This window comes from Podarcis raffonei, chromosome 5, assembly GCF_027172205.1.
Source record: "Podarcis raffonei isolate rPodRaf1 chromosome 5, rPodRaf1.pri, whole genome shotgun sequence".
NCBI classification, from domain to species: domain Eukaryota; kingdom Metazoa; phylum Chordata; class Lepidosauria; order Squamata; family Lacertidae; genus Podarcis; species Podarcis raffonei.
In genome coordinates this window covers 44936563-44954114 of record NC_070606.1, presented here as the reverse complement: position 1 = coordinate 44954114, position 17552 = coordinate 44936563, and the positions used below count along the sequence as shown (strand labels likewise).

The following is a 17552-nucleotide window of genomic DNA, read 5'->3' as shown; positions in this document are numbered from 1 at the left end:
TCTTGTACTATCTCCTTAGTTATTCTGGGCTGTGTTTCCTCTGCTGAATCATTTGCTCCAAATTCTTCAGGTCGGGCATTGTTTTCTTTATCGGAGAAGACTGAGGCAAAGAAGGCATTGAGGAGTTCAGCCCTTTCTGTGTCCCCTGTTTGCATTTCACCATCTTCTCCTCTGAGTGACCCCACTGTTTCTTTGTTCTTCCTTTTGCTACGAACATACCCATAAAAGCCTTTTTTGTTGCTTTTAACCTCTCTAGCAAGCCTGAGTTCATTCTGTGCTTTAGCTTTTCTGACTTTGTGTCTACACGTGTTGGCTATTTGTTTGAATTCCTCTTTGGTGGTTTCCCCCCTTTTCCATTTTTTGTACACATCCTTTTTTAATCTTAACTCAGTTAAAAGTTCTTTAGATAGCCACCCTGGCTTCTTTAGGCACCTTCCATGTTTCCGTCTCATTGGTATTGCCTGAAGTTGTGCTTTTACTATCTCCCTCTTAACAAACTCCCAGCCATCATGAACTCCCTTTCCTTTTAGTATTACTGTCCATGGGATCTCACCAAGCACTTCCCTAAGTTTTATGAAGTCGGCTTTCTTAAAGTCGAGAAATTGAGTCCTAGTATGCTTGGCTGCTCCTTTCCGCTGTATAGTAAACTTCAGAAGAGCATGATCACTCGCGCCTAATGATCCTTCCACTTCTACCCCACTAACCAGGTCATCAACATTGGTTAGGACCAGATCTAAAATGGCTGTTCCTCTTGTTGCTTCTCCCACTTTCTGGACAATGAAGTTGTCTGCAAGGCCAGTGAGGAATCTGTTTGACCTTATGCTCTTGGCTGAGTTTGACATCCAACAAATATCCGGGTAATTGAAGTCCCCCATTACTACTATCTCCCTTCCTTTTGCATGCTTGGCCATCTGTTCCAGGAAGGCATCATCTATGTCCTCCGTTTGGCTTGGGGATCTATAGTAAACTCCCACAATGAGGTCACTGTTATTCTTCTCTCCCTTAATTTTGACCCAAATGCTCTCACTTTGGCTTTGAGGTTCTAAATCTTGGATCTCTTCACAGGTATACACATCCCTGACATATAACGCCACTCCTCCTCCTTTCTTGTCTGGTCTGTTTCTCTGAAATAGATTGTATCCCTCCATTATTACATTCCAATCGTGGGACTTATCCCACCAGGTTTCAGTGATTCCTATTATGTCATATTTAGTTTGCTGTACCAAGAGGTCAAGCTCATCTTGTTTATTTCCCATACTTTGCGCATTAGTGTACAGACATTGAAGTCCATTAATCATTCCCCCGTGTCTCTTATTTAAGGATTTTTTCCTCCCACCACTAGGTCTGCGTGCTGTTTGCTCCATTCGGTCTATGACATTTGGATGATCATCTTCATCAATTGATAGACTCCTACCTTCAGGAGCACTGTCTCCCTCCCCCACATTAGTCAGTTTAAAGCCCTCCTGATGAGGTTTCTGAGATTTTTTGCAAAAACATTCCTCCCAACCGTTGTGAGGTGCAGCCCATCGCTTGCCAGAAGTCCATCTTCAAGAAACTGCAGTCCGTGATCTAAGAATCCAAACCGTTCCTGTTTACACCATTTGCGAAGCCAGTTGTTCACTTCCACTATTTTTCCCTCTCTCCCTGGGCCACGTCGTTCAACTGGGAGGACAGATGAGATGACAATTTGTGCATTTAATTGCTTCAATTTCCTGCCCAGAGCCTCGTAATCTCTTTTGATCTTCTGGAGGCTATTGCTTGCAGTGTCATTGGTTCCCACATGAACCAAGAGGAAGGGGTATTTGTCAGTGGGTTTTATGATTCCTTGCAGTCGTTCAGTTACATCTTGGATCTTAGCCCCGGGGAGACAGCACACTTCCCGAGACATCTTGTCAGGCCCACAGATCACTGCTTCTGTTCCCCTCAGTAGGGAATCCCCTATCACCACTACACGCCTCTTCTTAGGTCTGGTCGGGGTTCTTCCGTGAGCTGTCCGTTCCAAGGTCGCCTGCACATTCCCTGAGGACTGCCTTTGCTGCTCGTCTTCATATTCCTGATCGACTGTAATGAGGGAGAGATCCTCAAATGGAGTCTGCTCTTCGTCTTCCATGCTAGGGGAAAGGACCTCAAAGCGATTGCATATTTCTAAACAATCAGAGCGAACCCTGGGCCTCCTACTTCTTTGAGTCACGTTTCTCCATATATCTGGCTCCTGTGTTGGTGAACTAGCCTCCTTCTCAGGGGAGTCCCCTGTCTCCTCCTTGGTGGAGACGGTGTGCTCTGTTGCTTCCAAGAAGAGCTCCAGCTCTCTAATTCTTTGGAGCGTAGCTACACGTTCCTCCAGTTGCTGGACTTTGTCTTTTAAGAGGGCAATCAACATGCAATTGCTGCAGGTAAAGCTGCCTGCAACCTTTGGCAAGATGGCAAACATTGCGCAGGAACCACAGGCGACTGCAGCTGTTCCCTCATCCTCCATCTTGAGAAGCTGTCGTTGGGGGTGACTACAGCGGTCCTCCATCATAAAAAGCGTGAAGACAGGACAAATAAATCCCCCCAAATAAACCTATATCTCCCCCCACAAACGTTTGAGACTAGCTCCCCTAAATCTAAAAGATGGATCAAACTGCGCGCGCCGCTAGGCGCGCGCCGCTGCCCTACAATCTCTGACAAGCTCCTCCCACAGCTAATCACCTACCTCAACAGAAGCCCTGCCCCCTCTGACCTTTGCACAGAGAAAGCAGCTAATCAGCCACAAGAAACTCACACAAGAAAACCCTTTTTGTTCCTTCTTCAGCCGCTGCCCTACAATCTCTATGAGGAAGAACATTTTTTGCATGGAGAATCCTACAAGTGGTGTAATTCAGAGACCCGTCAGTGAGCAGTGGAGTGGAACAACACAGTTGTGTCCCTATCTCTGCATCTTTTATCACTTCAGGAGAGAAGAAATTGGGGTGGGCGGGCTTGAGCACACAAACCACAGTGAAGGAAAGGTGGTAACAGCTGCTTCCCCCTCCTCCCCACTTTAAAAATCTGAATCTGTCCATAGCTGCTTTAGCAGACAGAAGACCGCCTTCACAAAAAGAGAGTAATGGGACTTCAAGCAATGCATAATTCCACTGTTTGTCACACTTATTTCGAAAGGGTTTTTCCATAGAAAGGTGGTTTGAGGGTTTTATCCTCTAATGGAACTTCCTCAAAATTTCCTTCCAAGTAGTACTTTAGGTACAATTAGCACTTTAAGTACATATTCCGTCAGGGTGCTTTCATTTTGCACAAAAGCGTTATTCTAACCATCATATTCTATACAGACAAAAATACCTGTTTTCTTCAATTAAATATGCTGACTTTTTAAACCCGCCCCAACAGCAATGAAAACTGCCTCTTGTTTTACTCTGTGGAATACCTTGTAAATGGGTGGGGGGTGTCAGTCTGAACCTATTCTATGGTTTGTTACTGTAGTTCATGACATAAGGAACTGGATTGGCATAACTTTAAATATTACAGGAGACCCTCCATTATGAACTTGCTTGACATCCGTAACAGTCTGATCTCAAAATGTGTCCTGGAAGGCATTCAGGAATTTGCTTGAGTTCTTCACACCTTGTAAAGGTCAGCACATGTAAATCAAATTGCCAGTAAAATCTGTTCAACACCTGAATGGATGCAATCAATATAATGGTGAGATGATTTTAAGACAGGAGACAGACAATGCAGTCTATAGGAATTTTAACTTGCTGTTGCTGTTGGGTGTTTTGATTATTTTATGCTTGGATTTGCTGATTTGTTTGCATTTTATATTTTGGTTTTATGGTTCTCTGTGTCAGGGCTGACCCATGCATAAGGTGAGGCGAGGTGACTGCCTCAGGTGGCAGGGTCCACCTGGAGCAGTAGATCCCAATGTTGATGTATCTTTGCCCCTGCTTGCTCCTGGTGTAGCTATTCCATAACCCTTTCTTCCCTGACGGGGAAGGGAGTACCATTTGGGGGTCTGCCACAGGTTTCAAAATGTCTTTGGATGGTCCTGCCCATGATGGCAAGCTGACCAGTAGTAACAGAAAATCAGAGGAGGGGCTGGGGACATACCAATATCACAAATTTTCCTCATCAGGAAGGAAGCTGAATTTATTTGAAGGGAGTCAAACATACCAAAGTCAGCCAACTGTGTTTTATACTATAAAGGCAGAATACTTAGGGAGTGAATGAAATAATGTGGACACAAAGGAAAGACAAACATACCCTAGTGTACAGTACACAACCAAGCTAACATCCATCTTGCATCAGGTTGGCAGCAGCAGCAACAAGCTTCTCTTGGTTTTACTGCTGTTTGGGAAGACTCCCCTCCCAACTACTGGGTTGGGTTGGTCTGCTGGTTGGTGGTAATGCATTTAATATTAGTTTCTCTACTCCACTTTCACCTATTCCTCATTAATTTCCACATCATTTGCTTTGTTTGTGTACCTGATCAGGAGCTTCTCACTGCAAGCTGTTTTTGTTGGAGGAGAGCAAATCTCAGGAGGGAAACTACAGGAAATGCCCCACATTCCTTTCACTGATTGCTTAGCATCAGGGTCCTTAGCAACCTTGCCTTGCAGCTACCTCCACATTTTGCTTTCTAGCTTTCTTTGTAAATGCCCAGTTGACTTACTTTCTTTAAACATGTAAACCAAGTGTGGGGAGGTGGGGGGGGCGGCTTGGGGCCTGGTTCATGCATAACCCTGTATCACCTTCTTGACAGCCCTGCCTGGCATCTCCAAGAAGGGCTGGGAAAGACTGAAACTCTGAAAAGTTAGTGTAGAAAATACTGAACTACATGGACTAATGGTCTGACAATTAAAACACAATTTTATAAAATATGATCAGAACGAGAGCAAATGCAAATTATTAAAAAGCTGGAATGAATTGCATAGCAGTTATCTAGACTGTCTAATTACCAAATCAGCTGCAGGATAAAAAGGGTCATTACTGTCCTCCTAAAACAACACAAGGCTGGCACTAGGCAAGTCTCTCTTGGAAAAGCATTCCATATTTGCAAAACTAGAATGGAAAATGCACTCTACCAAACCCTCAGTTACTGCCTGAGAAGAGCAAGTTTGAAGCACAGTTCATCTTACAGAAGAAGGGGCAGAAAGACTGGAAAGGGGAAACTTTTTTCTCAGTAAATCAAGCCCAGACTATTTAGGACTTTATAGTCCTACAAGTTAAGTTATACCTGGATCTAACAGCTAACTAGTGTAGATGACATAAAATTTGTTCCCTATGTCCAGTTCACATCTGAAGGCATGCCACTGAATTCTGCACCAGTTGATACTGTCATACAATTTTCTGGAACCTTGAGCAGTTACCACAAAATGGAAGATGGACACAAGAGCCTTATCTGTAGCCAGTACAGATATAAATGAAAAAACACTTCTGGTTCCTGACTATAAACACAACCTGCACAGCAGACCCATATTGAGGTCTTCTGAACTCAGTCTTTCAAAAGGGGCATGAGCCCATCTGAAACAAGCAAATACATGTCCCTAAGGTCAATTGTACCCCTAAATATCATTATCTCCATTCTATTTTGATTAAGCATCAGTCTGCTTGCCCTTATCCTACCCACAACCTTCAAACATTGGTTAAGAGACTCAGGAGCTGTTCCTGGAATGGTGGAAAGGAAACAAAGTGGGGTGTCATTAGTATATTGATGACAATGAACTCCAAATCTAGCAGTTTCCTTTAAAAAATAAAGCAGGTTGTAATCTGCAATTTAAACCCCAGAGAGAAATTGCCTAAACCTACCTGCTGAGGACGCTCTGCAGTGACATGGTCAAAGATTATGTCCAAGTGGCATGGAGAAACGGCAAGGCGATGCCATGAATTCCTAACTCTAGCAGACAATCAAACAGAATCTGATGGGCAATGCTACCAAATACATAGGTCTAGCATAAGGATGAGAAACATGTGATTTTCCAGATGTTGCTGGAATACAACTTCTATCATCCCTGACCATTGGTCATGCCAGCTGAGGGTGATGTGAGCTGGTTTACAACACCAGCTAGATCAGGGTTTCCCAAACTTGGGTCTCCAACTGTTTTTAGACTACAATTTCCATCATCCTTGATCACTGGTCCTGCTAGCTAAGGATGATGGGAATTGTATTCCACCCTTGGCCTAGGGGAGCATTGTTATGCTTTCCTTGTTCGACTTCCAGTTGCAGCCCAGCAACATTTGGTGGGCACCACATTTATTAAATCCAGACAAGAGATTGTCTACCAGCATGACTTCATTTCCACAGCCTGAAACCTGACTGAAACATGTTATGTAAACCATAGCAGTAGCATTTGTTTTGCACTTACATCATGCTTTGCATTCCTGTCCGTTCCTTGCAGCCCCTTCCAGGTAGAAATGAAGCGTTGCTGGGCTCTGCTCTGCTTGGGAAGCCAGTGAGTCCCCACGGCATCCTTGATCATCACATGCTCTTTCACTCCAACGCAAAAGATTTTTACCTGGCACCTCTTGACCACACCTCCAGAGAGATACTTCTTGTCACAGGCACTGTTTTCTGAACAGTGTGTGCTACTGTGGGTCTGGCTGTTAATGAGGTCTGCTGCTTGAACAGACATGGCTTTGTTCTCTTCCTTGGGTGTTGAAAGGCTGCTTAAAAAGCCGCTGCTGTTCAAAACTTTCATTCCTCAGAAAACGTTTCCCAACTGTGGAGGTCTGTTAAATCCCAAACCATGAAAGTGAATATGTAATGTAAAAGGCCTGGGTTGCAGCCTTATTATGCTGTTCCAGGAAGACCCTTCAGATCCTGAAACGTTCTCGATTTCATCTGCTCACTTGCAGTCTGGCATCATTGTTCAGCGGCTATCAAGTAACTGAAAATTGACCTCTGGTTTCAAAGTAGCTCTTTTAGTTCACATAAAAGCAACACGTCCTTAAAACAAGGTGTCCCAGACTAGATGCTGCATTGTTTCAGCCCCAAACTCCTGAATCCAAATAGTTTTAATGATCCTCAGAACCTGTAATGTACAAAAAATATTTGTAAAAAATCCAGAGTAACTGATAAGAGTACAGGATTGCAGACACCATTGATAGTCATTTGTAATTAACAAAATAAGGTTATTAATTATTATTTATTTTAAAGATTTCTAAGCCCACCCTATATCCTGGTGGATTCCACAGTGGTGTACTATTTTTATATAAATTAATAAAATAAAATTAATAATAAATTAATAATAAATCACATCATGCATTCTTCATAATTCAATAAAACTGGAATACAAAAAAAACAACAACTATAACCCATGCAGAGGCAATGAAACCAATTTAAGATGCCTGGGCAGATAATAATGTATTAACATTGTACCAAAAAGATTGTAATGTCAGTGGCAGTCAAATATCCTTGGGCTGCACTGAGGCAGCACTTTATTATGTTTTCCTGGCAAGTCCTTAGCTGATGATTTCCATGTTTTATGTGATCCTTCACATGGCATAGAAGCCACTTCTGAAAGGCTAGTGGAATCTATTGGAAGTTTAGCACTCATTTCCATGTTAAATGTTTCCAGAAAAAAACATCCATTTGCAACCCTGTTAACTTAGAAAGTGGCAAGACCTTTACATTTCACGTGATGAAATTTGGGGCAGTATCCTAGCATACAGTTTCTTCCCATCAGGCCTTTGGAAGAGGCTGGTTGGCTGGAGCATAATGCTCTGGTTCTGTGCAAACTTCCTGTACATTTCCAAGCTCAGTCTAGGGTGATATGTGCAGAGATAGATGTTTCCCTCTCTCATGGAACTTTATTTCTTTTATTTATAAAAGGCATCTATAACCCGTCTTTTAGCTTAGAAGGCTTTTAGAGTAGATTATAAAAATCAATACTAAGAGGGTCCCTCTCATCAGGCTTACAGGCTAAAAGGACATGACATATGAGGAAGGAGGAATGGGAGGGAGGGGGGGGAAGCGAGCTCAAGAAAGTGAGCTCTTAAATTGTTGTTCTTACAATACAGCTATAGTATAGAGTTCTGTCTATGAAGATTCTGGCTGGAGCAAAGCAGCTGGCCATCTGGGCCACTCAATGGCTTCTGGTTGTTCCATTGGAAGCATAGCTTTACCTATCTTGCACCTGATGTCAGGTCATATGATGTCAGGTCATATCATAGCCTACAGGTAGTCATAGCCGAATTAAGAAGCCTGCAATCAGAAGCCCCCCACTACTGCTGTATATAATTTGCCCTCCCCATCCCATTCTATATTAACCTTCTCTTCCTTCAGCCATCTCTGATCAATGTGAATTCTAAGGATATCTGGAAAGTAATATGACCAAACCCCAAGTCTTAAATACATTTACACTGAAAAAACTTGCAGTGATTTTAAGAAGCTTACTTCCAAGTAAGTATGCCTAAAACTAGAGTTTGAACCCTTTGGGGTTTTTCTGACATTAGCATCACTGGGATTGTTATCAAAGTGTCTGTCCTTTGCAATGGCTAAACAACCTTGGGCTGGGTTGCTTCTTCCAGGAAAAGAAATGGAGGAAGAATGAGCCAAGCACATTACTGCTTCTGCCTGGCCAAGCCCTAAATTTCTCAGGAACTGGTTGTTTAATGTTATCATAAAACAATTGTATTGTTAGCAATTGCAGCTGTTTTGTAGATAATCAACATAAATGAGCTCCAATCACTCTCATTTAATGCCTAAGGAATTAATTGATTTTTCTTGTGTGTGGTGCATTTAGATATGCAGTAGATGATGTGCATTTAGGTATTTAAAGAATAAACTCTTCAGAAAGAAAAGGGGGGGGGAACCATGGGCACATGATTCCAGAATTTCATGTCTGTGAATTGTTAATCTCCTTATAATGAGATTAACATTTACAGCCATGAAAGATGTTCTACCGCAGGTTATGCCGTGTTTCTGAGCTTATCTGCAGGGGGTTGCACAGATCCAATAAAGCATTCAGCAGCAATAAAACAGATTACAGTGAAGTCATGAATTTGTAATTTGATTCCCTTTGGGGCAGTGATGATAGTTATTTTCTTTATTTCCTGGACATTTTTCTTTATACATACAACATTGCAGGTGAGTCAGTTCCTGTTCTAGGCTGCCTTCTTCAAAGAAAAGGGAGATTCAAATAGCCTTCTTCAATCAGCAGCAGAACTCATAGGCTGGAGTTCCCTTGGGCACAGCAGTTTCTTATTGCTAGGACAAAACAAAACAGTGGGATTAAGAGCCTCCACAATGGATATTTTAAAAGCCATCCAGACAATAACAATGTAAGGTGTTGCGTTCTGCTTATTGTTCTTATAGAAGATGGCCTATCAGCTGTGCTCTACAGTAGTGTAGTGCTCTACAGACCACCAATAAGCAGTTCAACAGGGAGCAGAGAAGGGGAACTAAATCCACAACTAAGGATAGGAAAATCCGTTTGTTTCAGTTTGTCTTGATTTCTCATTTTTCCAGTCTTCTATTCAGTCCTCCACATTTCCACATAAGTTGGCTATTTTAAAGTCCTCATGAAAATTTGTCAACATTTTAGTGCACATTCCTCCTGATGTATGCAATTTTGCCTAATACAGTGGTACCTTGGGTTACAAACACTTCGGATTACAGACTCTGCTAACCCGGAAGTAGTACCTCGGGTTAAGAACTTACCTCAGGATGAGAACAGAAATTGCACGCCAGTGGCACAGCGGCAGTGGGAGGCCCCATTAGCTAAAGTGGTACCTCACAACGGTTTCAGGTTAAGAACGGACCTCCAGAACGAATTAAGTTCGTAACCTGTATATACCACTGTATATACATTTTTGAAAAACAATTTATCCTAATGCATTTTTGCATGCAACTTTCACTCACATATGTACCTGTAGGCACACATTTTGCCTCAGTAAATGCATTTTTGTACACATTAGTTGACTGCAGAAGAGCAGTGCAAAACTCAGATATGTGTATATTTTGAAGGATTGTTTAAGTTTGTGCATTGTTTCGGAAAGTGAGAATTAGGTAGGTTCAGTTCTAAATGCAGCAAACTAAATTCTGTCCCACTCCTATGGTCAAATCCTCCTGCAACAGCTGATTAGCATTGTTTAGTTGCTATCTGCCATGAGAAATCTGTGATCAGGTCTCATAAAGACAATTGCCTGGGGTGGGATGGCTATTTGAATCATAGCAACATTGCTAGGGAGGGAGTTTAATTTGCTCTCACATGTCATTTGGTAATAAAAATCTCCCTTCTCTAATGCTGCTTTCATCCTCTGGACAATAAATAGATCTCTATTTTTACCACCACAGAGCCAACACCAGTTTTGGCAAGAAATGGGATTTAGATTTGGTAAATGGCTTGGTGGCATGATGGAAGAGGGTTAAGTATCTGCCACAGCACCACTGGTCCAGTCTAAGTTAGAGCCTTCTGCACTGTTTGCAAGTAAAACACCAGGAAACCCAGTCATGTATCTTGTACCTCCCATGCGGCATAGTTTGGTCCCAAAGGCACACTACTTAGCTGCAGCTCTGATGGGTGAATTGAACTGTTTATGTACATACAACAGCCATGTAGATGCTCAGCATCCAGTGGAAAATTAATGTGCATGTATGTCTCCTAGCTGGATCAGAACAAGAACAACACCACACCCCAGCAACAACCAACAGCCACAATCCTATGATGGTAACTTAAACGTAAAGAGTCTTAATGAACTAAATGGAACTTATTTCAAGTAAATGTGCACAACAGCAGGCTGCACATCTTTCTCCTACTTTTTGCTATCAAGGACATAAATTATCATAATGATTTAACATGATGGCAATCACTTGGCCTTGAGAAGCAGAATTGATTTTGCAAAAGACAAATAATGACTGTGGGCAAGTTTTTCAAGGGTGTAAGTGATTTAATAAGAGACATGACTGCAGTCTTCCAAGCTACTTATTCCAGAGTAGTCTCATTGACATAAAAGGTTTAAGAAGCATATAAGGTTTGAGAAGTGTGTATTAGAGGTTTGTTCACGTGCCACTGCTTTCAGGATCCAAATGATTAAACAGTAAGGTGCAGTACTATCCAAGTATTTTAAATATGATTGGGCTCCTAGTGAAAATGTCTCAAGCATAAAAAAAACTAATTACTTCTCTAGCAAACCTGCCACTTTCTCGGCAGCCTACATAATCCTTCTTGGCCCTTTGGGAAATGTGGTGAGACACAAAGATCCAGTTCACATGCAATGTAACAACAGGCCAAACCATGGCTTCACGTGACAGAGAAAACATGTAGGTTTTGGGAAATAATATTTCATTGCAGCACCCTTGACTCCTCTAGTCCCGGACTGCTGTGATTTAAGCCATGATTTGACTTAGCATTTTGTTTGGTATATCTTTTGCAGACAAACCATGAACAAACCTTATCTGCCGTTTTGTCTGGAATGAGCTCAACTATGAGACCAGGTATGGACATAATGCTAGGTTTGGCCTTGGATGTTGTGGCAACAGCAGGAGAGGAGCACTGTAGTCACTATCTTCGCTCTGGGGAAATGCAGGCTTGCTCAAGCATGTTAAGTCATGGTTTGGCTTAATGCTACATGCCAGCTAGGCAAAAGTGCTCTCCAAACTATAAAACGGTGTGGTCCTAAACACTTGAGTTTCCTGGACATTGTTGCCAATTTCTTTTATACTCAGTATTTTTTAAAAAACAGCCTCATACCCAACTTTGCTTGGGAATTCTAAGAAACCAAAAAAAACCCAGTGCACTTTTGAAAACAGTGATTGAAATCAGCATGGATTTGAAAGATTTGGGGTGCTATCTTCATTCAACGTGGCACCCAATCATATCATACACAAAAGCCTGCTACTTGATCTCAGGAACCATAATGCAAAATTTGGTTATGAATGAATGAATTTATTATTTCGGTCACAAACCAGTTCCAGCTCACATACAATATCAGGGAAATCATGAAACACAATAGGGATATATTTAAATGTGCAGTTCAGTATAACAGGGACAGTACAGATATAGCAGCAATTAAAATATATAAACTAGATCTTACTCACTAAAATATAACCTGAAGTTGTCATTTAAAACCTTAATCATGATGATATCACAACTTGTTTCCAAAGTTTTATAGCAATCGCACAAAATTTGGCCACCTTTAACGTGATCTCTGGATCTTTGTCCTCTACTAGAGATTTTAAACATTGGAGTTTTGACCCATTTGAAGATTTTTGCATAGCAGGGGTGATAAATGTAGAGCGTATGTCCCCGTAGAAACTACATCTTAACAAGGCATGAGAGACAGTTTCTACCTCCATCAAGCTGCAGGGACAGACTCGTTCCATGTATGGTTTACCCTCAAATCTGCCCTGCAATAAGGCAGATGGAGCATGTTGAATCTAGCAAGGGTGAACGACCATCTGTATTTGGGTATTTGTAATTTTGACAAATATATTGCTGGAGTAAACCCTCTCCCATTGCCTTTTATTGCTTGGTGTTTATTTATCTCACTCACATGCCATTGTAGTTCCACATCCCAAATTTGTTGGTAGTTCCACATCCCAAATTTGCTCTAGCAGTGGGGAGAACCCCAAGCCTATAAGCTTTTCGTGCAGTGTAGCTTTCCATTTGGATTGGTAGGAATCCAGTAGGGTTAAGGGAGCCGACCTAATGGGGGGGAAAAAGTTTTAACCAATAATGGATCTTCAGGATCCATATCCAAGTGTTAACAGGGATTTGCCCAACCTCCAAGCAGACAGCTATATTGGATACGCAGGAAGGGAACCCTAACAGGCAGCGATAAAACTTAGTTTGGAAGGATTCTAGGGGAGCAAGATTTAGGAAGTTGCAAATCTGAGAGCTGTATGTCAGTTGTGTTAATACTTTTGCAGCAAAGACCTGGGAAGCTGCCAGAATATATTGGCCCCCTTTCCACAGAAAAACCTTATAATAGCTTTGGTAGACCTTTGGGCATTTTCAATAGTATTTTTAACCTGGTAATGCCATGAGCCCTTTTCCTGAGAAGTTATGCCCAGGTTTTTAAACGACGATACCTGTTCAATTGATCGATTGTCAATTCTCCATTTGTGTCTCATTCTTTTTTTAGAGAACATCATAAATGTTATATTTAGTATAGTTGGTTGTTTATTGTTCAGCTTTGCAATAGGCTGTGAGAGATCTTAGAAGTTTTCTTAGTCCCACACAGGAGAAGGAAATTAGCACTGCGTCATCCGCATACAAGAGAACCAGGAGGGATGTACCAACCAATGGGGGGGGGGGCATTTTCTTTCTCCAGTATCTTAAGAGGTGTCCAAATACATAGTGAACAATCAGCTTTCAAAAACATATAGGAAATGCTACTCTCAGGGTGCTTACGGGTGTGTGTGTGTTGATTTGCAAACAGTACATGGGGATATTGCAAACGGGTCATTAGAAACATGTTTTATCTTAGTTATTGGATTTCCCCAAGAGGTTCAGTCTGTGTTAAATGGGAAGGGGGATATAGGCTGACATTTTTATTCCAGTGATGTTGTGTGGGCACTTCAAATCTTGCATGCCCGAGAGGCATCAATTTCTGAAGTCCAAACCAAATGAGATACAGGAAATATGTTACTGGATTGCCTGTCATTATTGTTATTTTTAATGTAAAAGCAGTCATGAGGATGAGAGGTCCAAATTTGCTTGAAGCAGTTTTGTTGCATGAGAGGGTTAATCCTTTCTCCCTGTACCATTTACCTGATGTAAATTGCCCCCCTGCCTTGAATGTGCTATTAAAATATGCAGGAACATATGATATGTAAACTGAACCATGGAAGTAGAAGAAGAGAAGGCATTGGCTCTGAGGCATAGGGAGCAGCACTGTAGGAGGCCAAGGCAGGCAGGGCCCCACAGCCCAGCTCCCTAGCTGGCCAGGTGGGGCTCACTAGCTCTGGGAGGAGGTTTGCGGTTCCTCAGCTGGAGTGGGCTCAGAACAGGTGAGGGTCACCTGCCTCATCAAGCCCAGATGCTGCAAACAACATACACAGTGTGAAAGGGAAGCAGAGCTGAGGTGCTGAGTCTGCTCAATTGCTCATGTTGATGGAGCTTGGATGTTCCTCAACCTCTACGGGACTGTGCTTTAGGTTTGACTCTGGACTGTATCCTGAGTGTGGGACTTGGTTACTTGGATTGACTCTGGATTGTGTTTCCTGAGCTTTGCTTGTGTGGCTTGATCCCGGGACTTTGGACTTGACATACTCACTTGCTGCCAGGTAGGCCAGGGCTTCAGGACACAGACAATCCCACTGTTGCAAGCATAACAGCAGAGATGATTTCATGTGTGACTTAAAAATTAGTTACATTAAAGTCAGCTAGCTGAGAGGGGGATGGGAGGATGTGTGGCTTAGCAATCAGTCAGAATGGCCTAGTGTGCGCTGAGGTAAAGGGTGCTCTGATTGGTTGGGTAGTTGTGAGGGAACTTTTCCACTCTGTTTGGTTGAATTATTTATTATTTGTTGAAATTATATCCAGCCCTCCCTCCTGAAGGAGCCCAGGGTAGCAAATGAATGTTGTCCTGCAATGTACAAAGCAAGAAAGACAAAATCTCTCTGTGCCTTTCCCTTCAAATTATATACTGTTTTCGCTCACTTTCCTCAGGAAATCCTGTTATCAGGATTTCTTTGTCTCTCTGGATTTTTGTTTGTTATTTATGTGGCTTTACACTCTCTCTTGTTTTACTGGGGCCTGGATGATTCCATTCAATCACTGAGTTACTTGAGGGTGAAGTTCACCTCCATGGGTGTTTGTATGGGGGCATGTTTTAATTTAATAATAATAATAAAACCCTGAAAGTCTGTATATTTATTACTGGTTGTGATGAAGAGGCTTCATTTATAAAAAGAAAAATAATGTGCTGGCAGTTGAGGAAAGTGAAGTCTGTTGCCATCTGAAAATCCAGCTGTTTAGTAGTAGCATGCACAGAAGCAATGTTTCGCAAATCACACAATACTATTGCTATCTCCTCACAAACTGCTTTAATTTTTAATTTTTTTTTACTTTGTTGATTTCTCAACTTTTGTAGGGGTTTTTTTATTTGATTTTAAGCATGAGTCTTAATAGTAGCAAAGAAATCCAGAAACAGAAAAGCTGACATAACAGAAGCTACGACTGAGAGGAACTAAGGCATTAAGGGAACTGTGGTGTTCTGGGCTTCCTTGTCAGCAGTTTTTGCGGACAATTGACATTTGAGATGGCAACACTAGGAGTCTTGCTATAAGTCATCAGTACCAGATGTGTAGGATTTCCAAGCCTGTAAAACCAGTCACTTTAAGCAAGTGAGGCAGCATACTTGGTCCAAGTTGTATGCATCTTAGGTTCATGTGTCAAGAAAAGAAATTCAGAATTGCAGATCAAGAGCCAAAGTACAGGAAGCACTAAATGTGTCAAAGTTACCGGTACATATGTATCTGAAATGACATGTATGTAGGACCCCAAACAGGGTCAGGGCTATGGAGATTTAACCCTTCCTTTCTCTATCACATTCCAAACAAAACTCATGCTACACCACCACAGCTGCTATTAGCAAATTGCCATTTGATGCTAACAGGGCAGAGACAGTAAATATAAAAACTCCCCACTGGCTTTCTTCATGAACATTGTAGTGGGGTGGGGTGGGGTGCTGCTGGTCCAGACCTTAATTTGAACCAAGGCACTGAAAAGGGCCCTGTTTTCACTTCAAAGCCTGGGCTACTCTCCAGAACTTGAGGAGGAGCAATAACAAAAAGAGCTGTCTAAACTGGTCAAACATTAACGGTTTAATTTCAGCCAGGTTCTTCCAAGATAAGACCTAGCCCAGCAGGGCTCAGGAATCTATAAAGCAATGGCAAAGATATGGTGCCTTTGGGCATGCACAGAACTCTTTGGAGACCAATGTGAAGCGCAAGCTCTAAAGCGACATCGCATGGATCAAGCTCCAGCCCAAGTAATGTGGATAAAACAAACATTTCTTTCTTCTTTTTACTGTGTGTCTTGAGTTAGTTCCCAGGATATGTCGAATATATACTAAAGCAGTACTGACATGAAAGTTCAAAAACTTTTTATTGTCTGCAGTAAAACCTGGTGCAGTAAACAGCAGAACATATTGCACTAGCTTAAAGAGTGGGCTATAGCTAGCAAATGTAGAGACCTAAATTGTAAAAAAAAAAAGGAAAAAGAATACTTTCTTCCTCCACATCTCTGATGGAAGAGGTTATTCAAATATTTCCTTAAAAGCCAACAGCGGGTATTAAAGCATACATTGGTTGATAGCATTTTATAATTTAAAAAAATGATTGCATTGCCCATAAATTGAAAATACTACCACAGGGATGGTGTGGAAGAAAACCAGTCTTTGGGAATTATTTCAGGGTTGCAAAGATCTGTCTTTATTTGAAGCAATATTGCTGGGAGGAACAGGCAGAAACCAAGCAGGGAGTCTTCCTACTTAGGCAAGTTCCTCTGAGGAAAGTATGCAGTTTTACACATATTTATACCCGCTGCCTTATGGTTTTCTCTATTCTCCAAAATGTGGAGGTCACACAAATTGATTTCCATTGTGAGCAGTCAGACTTGATAATAAAACTAGTCGCATCTACAACAGGGGTGAGTAAATAGATTGGGATCTACTGATACATCTTGAGAGTCATTTGCTGTAAATCAGCAAGGATTTCTGAGGCCTAGTTACTTTATAAGAGCAACAACAAAACGACTCCCCCTCCCCCACAAGGCCCCAACCTTAAATTATACTGCCAAAATGAAGAAAGCTTAGGGGAACTAGGGGTAGTTTTGTGTGTGGAAGAAATGCGAGTCCTGATCAGTTCTATTACTCAGAGCAAATTCCTGGGCTCACAATTCTTTAATTCTAAGTGTTTGTGTTTTCTACTCCAAGTGACTGCCTTCACTTGGAGTAAAAAAAAGGGGGGGAGGATATAAATGTAGTAATAAGTAAGCAAAAAAGGGAGTGTAGTAAAAAACAGAAACAGTTTTTCCCAAGTCTGAAACCTGCTTACCTCTGACCTAGAATAAGGATTTCACGAATATGGAGCACACACATACTCAGATATAAATAGGCATTCAAGGTGATATGTAACACTAAAGTAGGCCTTATCTCTTTTCCATATAGCTTGGAAAACATTCTGCTTTTTCCTTTTGAGCAAAACTGTGGGCAAATGTTGAGCTACACTTTGATTAAAATTTGATAGTGCTGCCATGGATCAGATAAAATTGCTTCAGGGAGCAGATCCACCTGTGAAGGTCTCACTTAAAACTGCCAGTTGTCATTACAGAGGGAATGTCCACTGAGTTAAATGTCAGATTTATAGGTGCAAGACAACGATTGTCTTACTGGTAAATGAACTGGAAAGGGAAGGCTTGTCCCTGAACTATGCAGCAGTTTGGTTCAATTTATTGGCCAACTAAAAAGGTTTAATCAACCTCAACTGTGCACTACCAATGGTATAGTAGACGGTGCATATGGCAAAGCATCGCTTCCAGACTTTTTTTAAAGCCAGAAACAATTATGTCATCTGCCAGAATGCTAGGGTAGGTGGTGGACCTGTCTTGCACTTGCAAATGAATAATGAG

The 17552-nt window shown here is 41.7% G+C and overlaps 1 protein-coding gene across 1 annotated transcript in view; it reads right to left on the bottom strand.

The window, feature by feature from the left end:
- Positions 1 to 14317, bottom strand: part of C5H10orf90 (chromosome 5 C10orf90 homolog) — a 148891-nt gene extending 134574 nt beyond the window's left edge. The window contains exons 1-3 of the mRNA XM_053388902.1: positions 14194 to 14317; positions 9052 to 9181; positions 6339 to 7004 (exon numbers count right to left, since the gene is read on the bottom strand). Coding sequence (XP_053244877.1) covers positions 6339 to 6671 — 333 coding nt within the window. The 5' untranslated portion in view covers positions 6672 to 7004; positions 9052 to 9181; positions 14194 to 14317. The remainder of the gene's footprint in view (positions 1 to 6338; positions 7005 to 9051; positions 9182 to 14193) is intronic.
- Positions 14318 to 17552: the final 3235 nt, after the last annotated feature.